At 44.9% G+C, this 19,919-nt stretch overlaps 1 protein-coding gene across 1 annotated transcript in view; it reads right to left on the bottom strand.

Annotated features, from left to right (window-relative positions):
* The window catches only part of LOC137373317 (cation channel sperm-associated auxiliary subunit beta-like), a 41,307-nt gene extending 24,737 nt beyond the window's left edge, over positions 1-16,570 (bottom strand). Inside the window, exons 1-3 of the mRNA XM_068038141.1 lie at positions 16,406-16,570; positions 15,322-15,432; positions 8,080-8,221 (exon numbers count right to left, since the gene is read on the bottom strand). Of these exons, the coding sequence (XP_067894242.1) occupies positions 8,080-8,221; positions 15,322-15,432; positions 16,406-16,570 (418 nt within the window). The remainder of the gene's footprint in view (positions 1-8,079; positions 8,222-15,321; positions 15,433-16,405) is intronic.
* Positions 16,571-19,919: the final 3,349 nt, after the last annotated feature.

Below are 19,919 nucleotides of genomic sequence, written 5' to 3'. Positions count from 1 at the left end.
TGGTGAAGGGCGGGAGTGGGGGAGAGTGGGGGGTGGGGTGGGGAGCAGCAGAGCGGAAGAGGAGTGCCTTTTTCTGTGCATGCGCAGAAACACAACAGCAAAAGACTTACCGGCCAGTCCCTGGACCCGGCGACACCGAGGTCTTCGCACACTCGCTCCCCGCAACTCTCCACAGCCTCTCGCATCCGGCCCTCTCCATTCAGCCGTTCCCTCCAGCTGCGGATGCCCAATCAGTTGCTTCTCCCCTACTTCTCCACAGTACTTCAGGCATTGCAATTGTCTGGTCCCTGCATTTTGCATGCTCCCTCTCTCCCCCCTCCCCCCTCTCCATCTACCCCCCTACCTCAACCCCTCCCTCTACCCCCTAACTCCACCCTCCCTCTACCCCCCTACCTCCACCACAGTTGAATATCTGAAGTGCAGTTGCAATGTCGGGAAATAGCATGCAAAACAACGCCTCAACAATTCTGGGTTAATTATTGAGAAGTTTTATTAAGTTCATTAAGCATCCGAGTAACTGCTGTGCATGGATACATGAGTGTTGTGTTTCCAGCATTCCCGTTAGACAGACAGGCCGAGTCTCTGCTATGCACAGCTAAAGAGATTGTTCCTGGAGAGCCTTGTGGTGAATGAACGCTTGGCTCTCTATTCCACTACTGTATTGTCCATGTGAAGAAGGCAAAGTCACAAGAGTCTGAGCTCAGTCTATTCTTGTTGAATGTTCCCCAAACGCATCCCAATGTGCATTCCCAATTCATCCATAAATGCAATGTTCCTTTCCACATTGTGACCAGCTCCGCAGCATGATCCAGTTGCCTTCGTTGCTTGAATGCTGACCTTAAGTCTCAAGGATTGTTTTCTCGACGGCATGTTTTACATGAAAAGAAATAAAGCAAATCAGAGTCAGAGCTTGCCTCCCTCCATCCACTGAAATTACTGTTGTGCACACCTTTTAAGTTCTGCAGTGAAGGCACCAATTGATAACGTCGCCAATGAAGCACTTATTACCCACCTCAGATGCAGGAATCAGCACATCCTTGCGTCCTCTCCTGCACTGCCTCCTTTGCTTGAATGCCGTCCTTAAGTCTCAAGGATTGTTTTCTCAAGGGCACGTTTTACATGAAAGGAAATAAGGAAAGAACAGCAGTGTCAGAGCTTCCCTCCCTCCAATGAAATTACTGTTGAGCATGCTTTGTGTTCTGCGGTAAAGGCATGTACTGATAACACTGCCAGTGAATCACTTAGTACCCACCTCAGCTGTAGGAGGCAGGATGATGTTACTGCCCCTATCTCGTGATGGTTCAATGCTGCTCTCAGGGAAAACATGAATGATGTGAGGGTGCTGGAAAAGAAGCACATTTCTTTTGGGCTATGAACATAAAGCTGGCCATTTAGCCCAGTAGTTCCCTGCTAGTGGTTATGTTACTCGTGCGTCTTCCCATCCATTCCCATTTAATCCTGCCTACTACTATCACCAGTTGTGTTCACAGCAAGAGCATTCACATTTCTGCTACCACTGGACACGGCATGCTTGTTTCTTTTAGTGCTCAGTCTCTTCTTGCTGAATGTTCCCCAAGTGCTTGACCCCTTTGGACGCCCTCTCTGCTTGACAGGCAGCAGCTGGCAATTGCGGAGTCTCACAAGGCTCTGCATGGTTGTTTCAAAGGCGGATGGGGAAACAGGTGGCTGTGTGCCCATGTGCACTGCTCTGATGGGTGTAGGAGCAGGTAACTGTGTGTCCATGTGCACTGCCCTGATGGGTGCAGGAACAGGTGACTGTGTAACTGAGCAGCAAGGAGAGGGTACCGCAGGTAGGGGAAGTGGAGCTTTGAACAGGCAGGCATATGTATGGTCCATCAGATCATTAGGCCAGGGGGTGAGACGCTCAGGATCCAGGGTTTGTGACACGTGACTGATGTCCAGCGCATGGCCACCTCCATCCGAAGGTGCTTCCGGGCAATTGTTGGGCATAGTAAATGGCTCCAACTCATCAGCCAGTCCTTGCTGCCAGCGGAGAGTCTGTTGCCGCAGCCAGTCCAGTCTCCTCACGGGAAACATGAGATGAGATAAGAAATACAGAATGCACTCCATTAAAACGTTACAAAAACGAAAGTGACCGTTAAGACGGTAGGTTGCAGCACATGTACTGCCTGCAAACAGCAACTCACAACAGGGACTGGAGAACATGCGGTGGCCCAGACAATGGAAATGTTTTCAAAGCAACTTACAAAGGCAGAGCAACTTACCCTGGAACAATCCCCCGTGTCAAATAAAAATGAAACAAGTCTCCAAAACGAATAAATAATTCAGATAAAATGCGAGAAAATGCCCGATGAAACCTCTCCTCCTTCCACTTTCAAAAAGTCGCGCCGAAGCTTTGACGCATGCGCAGAGGCCAACCTGGCGCGTTGCCCGAGGAAGACGACGTAACACGATGACGTCATCGGCGCATGTGCAAAACAGTCCTGGCAAGCCGGACCGCAGCGCATGCGCAAAGGGCATGAGACCGTCTGCGCATGTGCGCACCGTGGCGCATCCTGATGACGTCGACGATGACGTAGCGTTGTCATGAATTACTTTGAATATACAATGCCTCAACATCTCCACCCAAAATTACACATAGTGCCCCAAACTGTTTCTTTAATTCAGAATGAAGGGACCAAGGACAAGGCTACAAATTTAAAGCGGAAACATTCATTAAAATAACAATGGAAACCAAGAAATACAAATATTCAATGACCTCCATTCTCAGTAGTGTTAATTCAGCAGGAAGCTAGTAAGGATTTGCCAGTCAATAAACCAGTCAACGTGTGTGTAGTGCTTGTGTGTGGGGTATCTTTGTGTGCCATTAACTCTCTATTGACTAATGCTTTGTCTTCTACTACAACTATTAGCACTCCCTTTTCCTTTTATTCCATAACATCTTTGTCATTTAATCTCTCCCACCCGTCACCCTATCACAGATCTTCCCTTTTGTTCTTCTTTCCCCTCCCCTCTTTCACTTGCTCAAAACTTATTACATCGAGGGCTGAAGGGCCTGTACTGCGCTGTAATGTTCTATGTTCTATGTTCTATCTCTAACCTTTGCCGGTTCTGATGAAAAGTCACAGACCTGGAACGTTAACTCTGTTTCTCTCTCCACAGATGCTGCCAGACCTGCTGAGTATTTCCAGCACTTTCTGGTTTTATTATGTGTGTTGGGTATGGGTGAATGCAGAATATCGGGTACGTGGTGAGTGTATGTGGGGTCTGCGTATGTGGGGTGCAGGTATGTGAAGACATGTACTTGAAGAGGACTAATGTGCAAGGTTATCACAGAATCACAGAATTGTTACAGCACACAAGGAGGCCATTCAACCTGTTGTGGCTGCACTGGCTCTCCGAAAGAGCAATTTACCTAGCGCCACTCCCAAGCCTTCTCCCCATAGCCCTGCACATACTCCCTTTTCAGATAACAATCCAATTCCCTCTTGAATGCCTTGATTGAACCCGCCTCCACCAAACTCTTAGGTAGTTTATTCCAGATCCTAACCACTTGCTGCATAAAAAAGTTTTCCCTGATGCTGCCATTGCGTCTTTTGCCAATTACCTTAAAACTGTGCCCTCTTGTTCTTGATCCTTCCACCAATGGGAACAGTTTTTCTCTATCTAATTTGTCCAGACCCCTTATGCATTTTGAACACCTCTATCAAATCTCCTCTCGGCCTTCCCTTCTCCAAGGAAAACAATCCCCTGAGATGAGGCCCCTAATTGGGCATTAATTGCCACTTAAGGGCCTTGTTAGGCGGTGGGGCAAGAGGGCCATTCACAGACCTTAAAGCCCTGGACTTAATTTCAGTGGAGGTGGGAAGGTGGCAGGGTTCCTCCCCCAGCCTCCACCATCCCACCCAATTATATGCTCTCCCTGCCTCCAAACCCACTGCAGGGGAGAGCATAAAATGCCCCCGGCCATTCAGCGCCTTACTGATGCGCAAGAAAGTGCTTTTCAGCTCTTGACTCGTAGGAAAGTGTGGGTGGAAGTTGGAGACAAGGCACATGGAACTGGGGACTCTCCTCAAAAGGCTTCTACTCCTCACCTTTTCCCCTCACCTCCACCCTCAGTTAGTGCCCTGCATGCTGACCTCTGCCCTAATGGCTGAAACTGCCCCTGCACAGGTGCAGGTGGGCAGTCTTTGGCAAGGCCCTCATAGAATCCAAAACCCAGAGAATGTCAGCCAAGACATCTGAGCAGGCACAGCAAGGAAGCAAGCAGCCTTCCTCTAACTCTGCTAAAGCTCAGGGGTTGCACCATGTAGGAGTAGTAGAAAAACAAAGCAAAAGGATTTGTGGTTGCTTAAGGGTTTTGCACTATTTTACATTGTCACATTTCTGTTTAATGTTTATGCACCACAAATTTTATTTCAAAGCTCCATTGTTCCATCCTCCCCATTTTTGCCTGCAACCTGCCTAGTGGTCTTCTGCCTTGTGAAGAATGGTATGGCAAGAGTAAAATATGACCAATGGGTATCTGTGGGAGGAATGATCTGTCGCATGTGGAACTGCTTTGTGCTTTGTGTTGGGGTTGTGGAGGCACAGTGGGTTCAGAATTGATATGCTAGGTGACTACACTGCCTCAAATTAGCTGATATGTGCCTGAATCAGTCGTTTCTGGGTATCTCTGGCAGCTAAATGACTGGCTACAGCAGCACCCCCAGCTCTGTCCAGATGCATCCTCAGCATCTCAATAGCTTCCACAATTACAATTCTTGTGCTTATGTACCTTTCCTGGGCATCAGTGTTAGGGCTGATGTCACCAGCCTTATCCTTACAGGGTAGCCTTTGCCTCCAAGAAGCCATGCGCTGACTCTGCTTGGAGGTGTGATTATCTGTGGGAGACTTGACTGCACAGGATGAATGCATCATGGCAGCACCTTATGTATAGAAACATAGAAAATGTATGACACAGAAGTAGGCCAATCTGCCCATTGTGTCTGTGCTAGCCAAAAAAGAGCGATTCGGCCTAATCCCACCTTCCAGATTTTGGTCTGTAGCCCTCTAGGTTACAGCACTTCAAGTGCATATCCAAGTATTTTTTTTTAATGCAATGAGGGTTTCCCTTTCAGGCAGTGAGTTCCAGACCCCCACCAGCCTCTGGGTGAAAACATTTCTCCTCAACTCCCTCTAAATCTATGTGCGCTGCTTATTGACATCTCTCCTAAGGGAAATAGGTCCCTCCTGTCCACTCTATCTGGGCCCTTCATAATTTTGTACATCTCAATTAAATCTCCACTCAACCTCTTCTGTTCCAGAAAAATAATCCCAGCATTTCCAATCATAGCTAAAATTCTCCATTCCTGGCAACAACCTCATAACTGTACTCTGTACCCTCTTTAGTGCGATCACATCCTTCCTCTAATGCGGTGATGCAGTAATGGGGGTTTCCTTGGACAGACATGCATGATGATCTTTTGGTGGTTGCAGACCAGCCAAACATTGATGGAGTGGAATCCCTTCCAGTTGATGAATACTCCTGCCTGATCTTAGGGCACCTAGATTACCATGTGTGTGCAATCTGTGACTCGCTGGACCCGTAGGAATTCAGCCAGAGCCACAAATCTGAGGGCCCTCTCAGTCTGACTAGCCTCGTCTGTAGCAAAGTGCAGCTCTAAGTGCCGACCCCAGCAAGCATGATATCAAACACCTTGGAGTTGCTTTTAGAATCATAGAATGGTTACAACACAGAAAGAGATCATTCAGCCCATTGTGTCCATGCCGCCTCTCTGGGAGAGCAACTCAACTAGTTCCACTTCCCTGCCTTTTCCCTATAGCCCTGCAAGCCTTTTCTCTTCTGATAATTATCCAATTTCTTTTTGAAAGCCATGATTGAATCTGCCTCCACCACATTCTCAGGCAGTGCATTCCAGATCCTAACCATTCGCTGCTTATAAATGATTTTTCTTCATGTCACCTCTGGTTCTTTTGCAAATCACTTTAAATCAGTGTCCTCTGGTTCTCAACCCCTCCACCAATGGGAATAATTTTTCCTAACTACTCTGTCCAGACCCATGATTTTGAACACCTCAACAAATCACCTCGCAACCTTCTTTTCTCTAAGCTTCTCCAATCTTTCCACGTAACTGAAGTCTCTCATCCCCCGAAACATCCTCGTAAATCTTTTCTGCACCCTCTCCAATGCTTTCACATCCTCCTAAAGTGTGGTACTCAGAAATGGTCACAATACTCCAGTTGAGTTGAACCAGTGTTCACCATAACCTTCTTGCTTTTGTACTCTATGCCTCTATTTATAAAGCACAGGATCCCTTATGCCTTATTATCTGCTTTCTCAACCAGCCCTGCCACCTTCAATGATTTGTGCACACATACCTCCAAGCCCTTCTACTCCTGTACCCCCTTTAGAATTGTATCCTTTATTTTATATTTCCTTTCCTTTTTCTTCCTATCAAAATGTATCACTTCACACTTCTCTTCATTAAATTTCTTCTGCCATGTTTCTGCCCATGCCACCAGCATGTCTGTGTTCTCTTGAAATCTATCACCATCCTCATCACAGTTCACAATATTTCCAAATTTCCTAAGTGGGCAGAAGATTGCGAAATTCGACAAATGTCACCAGCAGATTCCTGGAAGGAGCTGGAGGTGAATAAATTCAGGGCTGTGGTGACCCTCATGCCCAACTGGTCCACTTGAATTGAGATTTTTTTCCAGGAAGCTGCAGATATCAGCGATTACCTGACAGGAACTCTGAGCCTCCTGAGGCACTGCTGCTCAGTCATGTCCAGAATGTTAATCCTCTTCTGCATACCCTGTGTTCAGAGTATTGCCTCCTGTGAGCTAGAATATGTGCTCTCCCCTCTGTCCTGTGGAGCAGCAGTTGGTTGAGGAGAAGGCTGCTGCTGGTGCTGCTGTTGGTGTTGTTACCACTGTTCCTGTTGTTCCTCATTAGAGGTTCAGTATACAGCTGCATAAGCTGCTCTCGTGCTGCTCTGAAGGCTGACAGCAGGGATGTGCAGATCAAAGGAAAAAGACTCCAAAGTAGCAAAAATGACCTCCAAAGTATTGGAAATCATCTTCAAAACAGGGAAAGCACCTTCTCAGAACAGGTCCGGTCAATAAAAATCTTTCACTTAGGCAAGGAAGCAGCTGTCATATCTAAGTATTTATGCCTTTTTGCCTGACAATTGCTCAGCCCCATCAATTCCCGCTGTTCTCTCACCTTGTTTTACTTGGCAAGTTCCAGGAAGCTTGGGCAACCCATGTGCACAGATAAAGTCAGAATTCTTGTTTAGGACTGCAGTTAATTGCCATTTAACCTGTCCCATGGAATTTTCCCATGCGCTGCAGAACACACTCAGATTAAAGGCAGACGTTGACAGGTTCCTGCTGGCTTCCTGATACACTGGCATATTCTGATGTTTTAACCTGCTGCCCGCACGTAAACCCACCCACCTTTGCAGGTTAAAACTGCCCCACTAGCTCTGTTCTTTCACCACACATAATGCCTTACTGCTGAGCATTTCCAGCTTTTTCTGTTTTCATTTCAGATTTCAGATTTCCAGCATCTGCAGTATTTTGCTTTTGACATTGTCCATTTCACATATGATGCGTACAGCTAGCAGACAGAGAAGACTTTCATCCAAACAGTCCGGGCTAGATTTGAGCTTGGATGTAACCCACTGCACCATCCAATTACCCCGAACAGTTGATGTTTGCATTTTTGGTAAATTACAACAAAAATGGACATCTCAGTAAAAAGAGACAGAAAAAGCAAAAATTGAAAATAGCAAGTATGAACAGCAAAAGTATTGAGCTTTGAATTTCTGTGACCATTTAAGTTTTTCCCTGGGTCTTCTGTCAAAGTTACAATAATCAGGAGAACCTCTGTTGAAATTAATGTTTTTACATTACAAAATTGCCACGTTTGAATTTAAGAATTACTTTTCCTACTGAATTTTATGGCTGGTACAATTTATTTTAACTAATCTCCTTGCTAAATGATGATGCATTGAAATGGTTGATATGAAATGGAATTTTAGCAGAAATATATAAAAATTACAGTTCTTGAGCATATATTTCACTCACTAGTTGCTCTCCAGTTAGTCCTGTTGTTAAGTTCAGTGATTGTAACAAAGTAAGGAGTCCTTAAATTCTCAACAACGTGGTCTGATTTCTTCAGGTAAATTTTGATGAATAAGTCATTGACTGGATAGAAAAGCCGGTAAACCTTTAGGAATAGATATTGCATTATCAGTTGGAATGCCAAATTAGAACTATTACAATACATTGTTCTGTATGTTCCATTGACAAACAATGGTAGTGCAATTGGGCAGGTGAAAATAGACAAAGCAAGATAAAATAATGTTTGTATGCATGGGTTCCTATAAGTAATGTAGGTTGCATGGTTTTTGAAAGTGACCAAATAGTAAAAACAGGACAAGTTTGAAACAGACTTTCAATATATCTTATTCAGAAAAGGTTTCTACAGCCCTCAGACTGAAAATGCAACTGAAATGCTTGTAAGAAAGCTTTCCAGAATGGAAGTAATTTCTTCCAGATACAGCTGGGATTTTTTAGTTTTGATCAATGTTTTCTGGATAGTTGTGAGTAGTGTGTGTAGCACAGACTGATCACGAACAGAGTGCTTCATAAACTGAGAGCTAAAGTTGGGAACTTGGTGCAAGTGGGAATTCAATACCGAGGTGGAAGGTGCTGCTTTTTATTCTTTTTGTTTTACCTCCAGTAGCTGGTAACTGTTCTTCTTTTGTCTCCAACCTAGGAAACTGTAACTTGCTATTACTTTAGTAAATTAGTAACTAGTTAAATAATCAAATAAATAACTAAGCTTAGATAGAGATGTCAGGGCTGATGGTGTGCCTTAACTGCAACATGTGGGATTGCAACCGACCTGGGAAAATTCAGCCCAAAAAGTGTGCAAAGGAATTAGAGATAGTTAAGTGATTGGAAAAAAATGTGGTAAGTGGATTATAATGTGGGGAAATGTGAGATTATTCATCTTGGCAGGAAGAATAAAAACTGAATATTTTTTAAATGCTGAGAAGCTACTAAATGGGATTTGGGCATTCTTGTGATAAGAAACACAGAAAGCTAACATGCAGGTACAACAAGCAATTAAGAAAATTGGTATCTTGGATTTATTGCAAGGGAGTTGGAGTAAAAGAGTAAGGATGTTTTGTTGAAATTGTACATGGCTTTGGTGAGACGACACCAGGAGTACTGTGTTCAGTTTTGGTTTTCTGAGGAAGGATATACTTGTCTTAGAGAGGGTGCAACAAAAGTTCACTACATTGATTCCTGGGATGAGAGGGTTTTTCTATGAGGAGAGACTGTATTGAATCAGCCTACACTTTCTGGAGTTTAGAAGAATGATGGGTGATCCCATTGAAACATGTAAGATTCTGAGAGCACTTGACAGGATAGATGCTGACAGGCTGTTTCCCCTCATTGGAGCGTCTAGAATTAGGGGGCACAGTCTCAGGATAAGGGGTCGGCTGTTTAGGACTGAGATGAGGAGAAGTTTCTTTATCTAGAGGGCTGTGATTCTTTGGAATTCTCTATTATAGAGGGGTGCGGAAGCTCAATCGTTAACTATGCTCAAGGTTGAGATCAATAAATTTTTGGACTCTAAGGGAATCAAGGGAAATGGGGATTGGGCAGATCTTATTAAATGGCAGTGCTGGCTTGAGAGGCCGTATGGCCTTCTCATGCTCCTATTTTTTATGTTCAATCATCAAATGGGCATTCCCAAGCAGCTGTCTGGAGAAGTGGACTCAAAGATCCAGCTGCTGCATCACCAGTAGTAGCCCTAAGTTAAGTCCTTAAAGAGGTCCAGGAAGGGAAGAGACTGAGAAGGGGAGCAGTCAGGAAAGGAGAGGAGCAGTCAAGAAAAGGGGGTTGCTGTCAGGATCAGAAAAGATAATGTCCAGTATTAGGGAGTTGAGAAGCTAGGATTGTGATGGGGTTTGTCGCAGTGATTGGGGGTATAGTTGGTGTTGAGATCGTTGAGGAGCATGGTTGAGGTCGCAATTGGCGGGAGTAGTTAAAGCAGCAGTGATCGGGGAGAGGAGCAGTGATATTGAAGATATAGAGGGCTAGATATGGGGCCATGGTGGTGACGATTGAAGGGAGGGAGGCAGTGGCTAGCAATGGCTCATTTGGTTTTAATATAGGGTCGGAAGGAGCACAGGACACCTGATCTTGCCAATTCCTACTTATCCTTTGGAAAGAAAGGGATGTTGTATGAGAGGGTAGGTGGTGGCGTAGTGGTATTATCACTGACACCCAGGGTATTTCTCTGGGGACCTGGGTTCGAATCCCACCACAGCAGAAGGTGGAATTTGAATTTAACTAATAAATCTGGAATTAAAAGCTAGTCTAATGATGGCCATGAAACCATTGTCGATTGTTGTAAAAACCCATCTGGTTCACTAATGTCCTTTAGGGAAGGAAATCTGCTGTCCTTACCTGGTCTGGCCTACATGTGACTCCAGACCCACAGCAATGTGGTTAACTCTTACATGCCCTCTGAAATGGCCTAGCAAGCCACTCAGTTGTACCTAACTGCTACGAAGTCAATAAAAAGGAATGAAACCGGACGGACCACCCGACATCGACCTAGGCACTTGCTACCGACCCTCTGATTGTCCGGCAGCTCTCCAAAGGCAGGACTTACGGTGACAGAATCCTTGATCCTGTGGAAGGCCCAGCACTGTCCACTTAAGTGCCTGATTGGCATTAGATTCGAAGGGCCGTCTGGGGAAGAGGCGACGTGGGGAAATGGCCTAGCAAGCCACTCAGTTGGACATAACCGCTACGAAATCAATAAAAAGGAATGAAACCGGACGGACCACCCAGCATCGACCTAGGCACCGGAAACGACAACAGCAAACCCAGCCCTGTTGAACCTGCAAAGCCCTCCTTACTAACATCTGGGGGCTTGTGCCAAAGTTGGGAGAGCTGTCCCACAGACTAGTCACGCAACAGCCTGACATAGTCATACTCACGGAATCATATCTTACAGCCAATGTCCCAGACACTGCCATCACCATCCCCAGGTATGTCCTGTCCCACCGGCAGGACAGACCCAGCAGAGGTGGTGGCACAGTGGTAAACAGTAGGGAGGGAGTTGCCCTGGGAGTCCTCAACATCAACTCTGGACCCCATGAAGTCTCATGGCATCAGGTCAAACTCCTACTGATTAACACCTACCGCCCTCCCTCAGCTGATGAGTCAGTACTCCACCATGTTGAACACCACTTGGAGGAAGCACTGAGGGTGGCAAGGGCACAAATTATACTCTGGATGGGGGACTTCAACGTCCATCACCAAGCGTGGCTCAGTAGCACCACTATTGACCGAGCTGGCAGAGTCCTAAAGGACATAGCTGCTAGACTGGGTCTGCAGCAGGTGGTGGGGGAACCAACACGAGGGAAAAACATACTTGACCTCGTCCTCACCAATCTGCCTGCTGCAGATGCTTCTGTCCATGACTTTATTAGTAGGAGTGACCACCGCATAGTCCTTGTGGAGACGAAGTCCCACCTTCACATTGTGGATACCGTCCATCGTGTTGTGTGGCACTATCACCATGCTAAATGGGATAGATTTTGAACAGATCTAGCAATGCAAAACTGGGCATCCATGAGGCACTGTGGGCCATCAGCAGCAGCAGAATTGTACTCAACCACAATCTGTAACCTCATGGCCCGGTATATCCCCCACTCTACCATTACCATCAAGCCAGGAGACCAACCCTGGTTCAATGAAGAGTGTAGGAGGGCATGCCAGGAGCAGCACCAGGCATACCTCAAAATGAGGTGTCAACCTGGTGAAGCTACAACACAGGACTATCTGCATGCCAAACTGCGTAAGCAGCAAGCGATAGACAGAGCTAAGCGATCCCATAACCAACGGATCAGATCTAAGCTCTGCAGTCCTGACACATCCAGCCGTGAATGGTTGTGGACAATTAAACAACTAACTGGAGGAGGTGGCTCCACAAATATCCCCATCCTCAACGATGGGGGAGCCCAGCACATCAGTGCAAAAGATAAGGCTGAAACATTTGCAACAATCTTCAGCCAGAAGTGCCGAGTTGATTATCCATCTCAGCCTCCTCCTGAAGTCCCCAGCATCACAGATGCCAGACTTCAGCCAATTCGATTCACTCCGCGTGATATCAAGAAACGACTGAAGGCACTGGATACTGCAAAAGCTATGGGCCCTGACAATATTCCAGCAATAGTACTGAAGACCTGTGCTCCAGAACTTGCCAAAATTTAGTCCGGGGCAGGAAGGCCTATGAACACCTACTTGTCTCACTGCCAATTGAGGCCCTTGACTGGGCAATTAACCGCAATTAAGGGCCTGTTCCCAATACAGCTGCAATTAACCATGCGGCGGGCAGACTTGTCACCACAAGGAAAGCACGGCACGAAAAATCGTGCGGGATGCATCCTGGTCCGGCAGTGGTAGGGGAGGGGGCCCTTATTAAAAGGGCCTGAATGAGGGACCTGGCATTGGGAAAGGGGGTCCCGCTGTACAGCGCCTTTAATGTAGTAAAGTGTCCCAAGGCACTTCACAGGAGCATTATAAAAGAAAAATATGACACTGAGCCACAGAAGGAGATGTTAGGTCATATAACCAAAAACTTGGTCAAAGAGGGAGTGTATGAAAGCTTCTCAAAGTGCTTTCCAGCCAATGAAGTGTAATCACTGTAATAATGCAAGAAATGCGCAGTCACTTTCTGCACATCATGCTCTCACAAACAGCAATGTGATAATAAACAGATAATCTGTTTTTGTGGTGTTAAGGGATAAATATTGTCCAGGACACCTGTTCTTCAGTGAGATATTGTTATGGGATCTTTTATGGCCACCTGAGAGGACCTTGATTTAACATCTCATTTAAAAGGCAGCACCTCTGGCAGTGCAGCACTCCCTCAGTAGGGCACTGAATTGTCAGCCTTGATTTTTGTGCTCAAGTCCTGAAATGGGACTTATCAGGAAATCAACAGTCTAATATGTCTCAGTACAGACATTTGTCGACACAGGATGGTAAGTGGGAGCAAGACTGGAGGGAGAGGTAACTGCTAAAAAGCTCCTCATCCTCCATTGTAGGATCTCAAGCCCTTGATGTGGCAGTCGGCCTCACTGCCAGAATTATTCCTCATTCTCTGTCACTATCCTATTTCAGGGGAGATTGTGGAAGAGATTCCAGCCCTATAACTATGAATTTGTAGTTGTCAAATTGGTTTGCACTAAATATCTAAGAGTAAGCAATCAAATATTGGTAGTTTGTGATTAAAAACTTCAGCTTTTCCTCCTTGATCAGCTTAAACTAATAATGGAACAGCTTTTCTGTGACCACAAAGTGCTCAATTGATATATTGATCTGGTAATTAGATACTGTGTAAAGATGGAATCTGGGCACATGTATGAATTAGTATGGATTATCCTAACCTAAACCCGTCTCTCCAGTGCCTGTAACTTGTTCGCCTTAACTATAAGCATCAAGAAAATTGTGGTCATGTGACAAGGTCATAGAATCATAGAGTTAGGCAGCATAGAAACAGGCCCTTTGGCCCATCGTATCTGTGCCGGCCATCAAGCACCTAATTATTCTAATCCCATTTTCCAGCACTTGGCCCGTAGTCTTGTATGCTCTTCAGGCAGTGCATTCCAGATTCCAACCACCCTCTGGGTGAAAATTTTTTTCCTCAAATCCCCTCTAAAACTCCTGCCCTTTACCTTAAATCTATGCCCCCTGGTTATTGATCCCTCCACTAAGGGAAAAAGTTTCTTCCTATCTAACCTATCAATGCCCCTCATAATTTTGTATACCTCAATCATGTCACCCCTCAGCCTTCTCTGCTCTAAGGAAAACAACCTTAGCCTTTTCAGTCTCTCTTCACAGCTGAAATGCTCCAGCCCAGGCAACATCCTGGTGAATCTCTTCTGCACCCTCTCCAGTGCAATCACATCCTTCCTATAGTGTGGCGACCAGAACTGTACACAGTACTCCAGCTGTGGCCTAACTAGCGTTTTATACAGCTCCATCATAACCTCCCTGCTCTTATATTCTGTGCCTCAGCTAATAAAGGCAAGTATCCCATATGCCTTCCTAACCACCTTATCTACCTGTGCTGCTACAAGTACACCAAGGTCTCTCTGACCCTCTGTACTTCCTAGGGTCCTACCATCCATTGTATATTCTTTTGCCTAGTTAGTCCTCCCAAAATGCATCACCTCACACTTCTCAGGATTAAATTCCATTTGCCACTGCTCTGCCCATCTTTATTGTCCTGTAATCTAAGGCTTTCCTCCTCACAATTTACAACACCACCAATTTTCATGCCATCTGTGACACTGCAACACAGGTGTTGGATCTCCACCCCGATCACACTAAATAACACCTCACTGGGAGTGGTTAGCAAATTCTGCTACCTTGGTTCCATGGTGACAGACAATCTGTCACTTGTTACAGAGATCAATACACGCATAGGGAAAGCAGCTACCACCTTTGGCCAACTCGTGAAACACGCATGGAATAACACCTCAGGACTAAGCTGGTGGTTTACAAGGCCTGTGTTCTCAGCACCTTGCTGTCTGTCTGTGAAACATGGGAGACTTACAGCTACCAGGAAAAGAAGCTCAATAATTTCCATCTTCACTGTCTGTGCACATTATGGGTATATCCTGGCAGGAAAAAATCATAAGTGTGGCAGTCCTCTCAAAGGCAGAGTCCCATGTATGTTGGCACTAATCAAACAGCGGTGGCTTTGGTGGATCGGACATGTCTGCAAGATGGAAGATGGTCGCATACCCAAGGACCTTCTGTATGGTGAGGTAGCCGGGCACAGAAGACCAGTGGGGCACCCAAAGCTCTGTTTCAAGGATGCTTGCAAGTGTGACATGAAGGACCTAAATGTCGACTATCGCACATGGGAGTCACTAGCTGACGAAAGAGAGAAATGGCGACACATCCTGTGGACTGGTGTGCACTACCACGATAACCAGTTGCTACAGCAGCTTGGCAACAGGCGCCAACGTCAAAAACAACTCAAAGCGTTACTTGGCAGATTCACATGCAGCACTTGTGACACAACCTGCCTCTCAAGGATTGGCCTTCACAGCCATCAACAAAGGTTCACCAAGAGAAGACATCCCACTTAAATGAATTGTTTGATGCGTGTCCATCATTTTTCATAGATTGAAGGATGCCAACCAAACCAAATGTGCTTTTGCTTTGTGCTATATTGCAAAGGATAGTTGAAGTGATTCTGCTGTAGATGAGCAACTCTCTTACCCTTTCTCTGCAGTCTGAGTATGCAATCAAAGAGGATAACTTCATTGCTGCAGTACAGCCACATTCCTCTCTTGAACGCTTCATTGCACATTGCTTGTAGTGTCCAGTTCTCTGTAATTAAGAACAGGGCTAAATGTTATTGTTGAATTTCAATTCAATCAGGATCATTAAAAAGGATACGTGCTTCTTGATGGGAAGCTAACTGGTTAGCTGTAGAAATGTAAAGAACCCCAAATTAAACCGAAACCAGTTGTTGTAATACTATAAATGCATTTGTAACTTACAATTACAGTTTTTTAAATGAAATCTGATGAATTTGCATGTGCAATTATAGTATAAATTCATTTCCAAGGTTTGTGCTTAAAATGTGAACTTTTTGTTCTATCTAATTTTTCCCCCATTTCTCTCGTTAAAAAAAACTTTAATTTTATAGCTTCTTTCTCAGGATGTTCGAAAGCAATTTACAGCCAGCAATGTACTTTTTGAAGTGTAGTCACTGCTGTAATGTAGAAAACGCAGCAGCCAAAATTGTGCATAGCAAAGTTCCACAATCAGTGTTATTCTGATCAAATAACCTTTTTAAGGATGTTGGTTGAGTGTTAAACATTGGCCAGGACACCAGGGAGAACCCCTCTATTAATTTTTGAAAACTTGCTGTGGGGTGTTTAATATCCACCTGAGAGGGCAGACAAAGCCTCATTTTAATGTATCATCTGAAAGACAACACTTTCAGCACCCCCTCAGTACTGCACTGAAGTGTCAATCTAGATTTTGTGCTCAAATCTCTGGAGGGGTTCATGAACCCATGACCTTCTGACTCAGAAGCAGGAGTGCTACCCACTGAACTACAGTTGACACCATGGTAACTCATATACAGGTACAGTTCTATGGGTGTTGGTTGGCCTCCAAAAACCAAATGATCATTCATGTATGAACCTACAAAGTATAATTTAACAGGCTGTTCAGCTATGGCCAAGTCCAGTACCATCCTCATGTGATGCCCATGCACAGGCAATTCCAGTCATAGTCACTGAATAGCAATCAATTGCAAGTAAGGTTACCACAGAATCATAGAGTCATTTACGGCACAGATGGAGGCCATTTGGCCCACTGAGTCTGTACAGGCTCTCAATGGAGCTATCCAGTCGGTCCCACTCCCCACTCGATCCCCGTAGCCCTGCAAGTTTATTTCCTTCAAGTGGCCATCCAATTTCCATTTGAAAATATTGATTGTCTCCATTTCCACCATCCTAGTGGACAGCAAATTCTAGGTTATTACCACCACAATGTAAAAAGGTTCTTCTTCACATTCCCCCTGCAACACCTCCCGGGGTCCTGTCTGTGCTCTCTGCCTGAATTTTCAGCCACTCCAGGTAGGCTATTGGCTGTTCCTTGTGCTCTCGGTGCGTTCTTCAGAGAAAAATTGAAGACAGAGCTGGCTAAAGTAAACTGGGAAATTAGGTTCAGATAGGTCAGTAGAAATGCAGTGGCAGAAATTTAAGGAGATATTTCATAACACTCAGCAAAGATACATTCCAGTGAGAAAAAAAGACTCTAGGGGAAGGATGCACCATCTGTGGCTAACTAAGGAAGTTAAAGATAGTATCAAATTGAAAGAAAAAGTGTACAATTCAGCAAACAGTAGTGGCAGGTTAGAAGATTGGACAGAATATAAAAGAATGCAAAGAATGACAAAACGAGTAATGAGAGAAAATTAGAGTACAAGAGAAAGCTAGCTAGAAATATAAAAACGGATAGTAAGAGTTTCTACAGATATTTAAAAAGGAAATGAGTAAGTCAAGTGAATGTTAGTCCTCTAGAGAGTGAGTCTGGGGAGTTAATAATGGAAAATAAGGATATGGCAGAGGAATTGAACAGATTGTTTGCATCTATCTTCACTGTAGAGGATACAAATAATATTCCAGAAATGATTGTGAATCAAGAGTTGAAAGGGAGGGAGGAACTTGAAACAATTTCCATCACCAGGGAAAGGGTACTGAGAAAATTATTAGAACTAAAAGCTGACAAGTCCCCAGATCCTGATGGACTTCATCCTAGGGACTTAAAAGAAGTGGCTGCTGAAATAGTGGATGCATTAGTTTTAATTTTCTAAAATTCCTTAAATCCTGGAAAGGTCCCATCAGATTGGAAAAATAGCAAATATAACTTCGCTATTCAAGAAGGGAAGAAGACAGAAAGCAGGAAACTACAGGCCAGATAGTTTAACATCCGTCATAGGGAAAATGCTGAAATCTATTATTAAGGAGTTTATCGTACATCATTTAGAAAATCTCAGTTCAAATCAGGCAGAGTCAACATAGTTTTGTGGAAGGGAAATCGTGTTTGACTTATTTATTAGAGTTATTTGAGGAAGTTACCAACAATGTGGATAAAGGGGAACCTGTGGATGTAATGTACTTTGATTTCCAGAAGGTGCCACATCGAATGTTGCTAAACAAAATAAGAGCCCATGGCATAGCGGGTAACTTACTAGCATGGATAGAAGATTGGTTAACTAACAGGAAACAGAGATTAGGCATAAATGGGTCTTTCTTGGGTTGGCAAGCTGTAACTAGTGGAGTGCCACAGGAATCAGTGATGGGCCCTCAACTATTTACAAGCTATATCAATGACTTGCATGAAGGGACAGGACGTATGGTTGCTAAATTTGCTGATGACACAAAGATAGGTAGCAGAGTAAGTTGTGAAGAAGACAATAAGGGCTGGATTTTAAAGCCATTCTGCCACAGGGAACAGTGGTGGGGGGAGGAAGCAATGAAGATCAATATGGAGGAGGCCTGCCACCGACCCCGACAGCGGCAGGCCCCGCACTGATCTTGGAGGCGGCAGTGAGGTTTCATGATGGTCGCCCCGCCACTCAGCAATGGGACCTGCATTAAAATATGTTAATGCCTACTTAACATGCAGGCCGCAGCAATTCTTCTAGTACGTTGCAATCTATATTCTGGCAGCTGACAATGCCGTGCCTTCGAATCCCCATTCGGGGAAACGTGGCACGACACCTATGGGGAGGGAGGAGGAGAGTTTTATTCTCTGTGCTGGAGGGAGGGGGGAGAGCGATGTTAGAACACCTCAGATTGGTTGGGGGTGATGGGAAGGGGTAAAGGACAAAGGTACCGATCTTTGTGGGGGCGGGAGGAAAGGTAAAATTTTCAAGATAGGTATTCTGGGGTGGAAAGGGCAGGAATGTTGTGATATGCCATTGTGGGGCAGGGGAGGTGTGGGGGAGAATGCATGGGAAGACTTGTCCATTCATCTTTGGCACTTTGAAGTAACTGGCCCTTTAAAATTTTCAATGCTTATTTAGAACTGCAAGCCCTTTAAAAATACTGCCGGCGCCTGCACAATGGCGAAGGACGCCGTTGCCAGTGTTGGCTCACCCACCCCTTTCATGTGATCGGGGTGGGGGGGGTGCCATGGCCGCGCTAATGATCCACCACGTTTGAAATCGCGGCAGCGTGGCGACATGGTCCCCATGTATGCTGGCCGCATTTTTTTACACGCACCGCCTATTTCAATGATGGAGTCTTAAAAAGCAGCCCAAGGAGTCTGCCAAGGGAATTAGATAGGTGAAGTGAGTGGGAAAAGATTTGACAGATGGAGTATAATGTGGGAAAGTGTGAACTTGTCCACTTTGGTTAGAAGAGTAGAAAAGCAAAAATACAGAGAGTTTTCAGAACTCTGAGATGCAGAGGTATCTGGTTGTCCTAGTACGTGAAACACAAAAAGTTAGTATGCAGGTACAGCAAGTGATGAAGAAGGCAAATGCAATATTGTCGTTTATTGCAAGGGAATGGAATATACAAGTTGAGATGTTTTGCTACAGTTGTACAAGGTATTGGTGAGACCACATCTAGAGTATTGTGTACAGTTTTGGTCTCCTTACTTCAGAAAGGATATAATCGCATTGGAAGCAGTTCAAAGAAGGTTCACTTGACTGATTCCGCGAATGAGAGGGTTATTTTATGAGGAAAGGTTGGACAGGTTGTGTCTGTATTCATTAGAGGTTAGAAGAATGAGGGGTGATCTTATTGAAATATATTCAGATCCTGAGGGGACTTGACAGGATGCTGAAAGGATTTTTCCCTTGTGGGAGAGACTAAAACTAGTGGGCAAAGTTTAAAAATAAGGGGTCTCCCATTTAATTCAGAGGTAAAGGAGAATTTTTTTCTCTCAGAGGGTCGTGAGTCTGTGGAACTCTCTTCCCCGGAGAGCGGTGGAGGCAGGGTCATTGAATGCTTTTAAGGCAGAGGTAGACAGATTCTTGACAAACAAGGGAGTCAAAGGTATCGGCGGTAGGCAGGAAAGTGGAGTTGGGTCCACAACAGATCAGCCATGATCTAAAAGAATGGCGGTGCAGGCTTGAGGGATTGAATGGCTTACTCCTGCTCCTAGCTCATATGTTCATGTTATACACATGCCAACTCTGGTTTGATGTATTCTTGAAGGTATGACATGTGATGTCTGATCATGTGGCACCATCCAGTGACATTTGATCACAAAATCTATCTGCAGTTTGCAAATTTTATTGCATTATTACCCCACAGGTTTTGATGCAACCTACTGAAGTGGATGAT

The sequence above is a fragment of the Heterodontus francisci genome, chromosome 9 (assembly GCF_036365525.1).
Source record: "Heterodontus francisci isolate sHetFra1 chromosome 9, sHetFra1.hap1, whole genome shotgun sequence".
Lineage (NCBI taxonomy): Eukaryota > Metazoa > Chordata > Chondrichthyes > Heterodontiformes > Heterodontidae > Heterodontus > Heterodontus francisci.
This window is presented reverse-complemented; position numbering and strand designations above follow the sequence as displayed.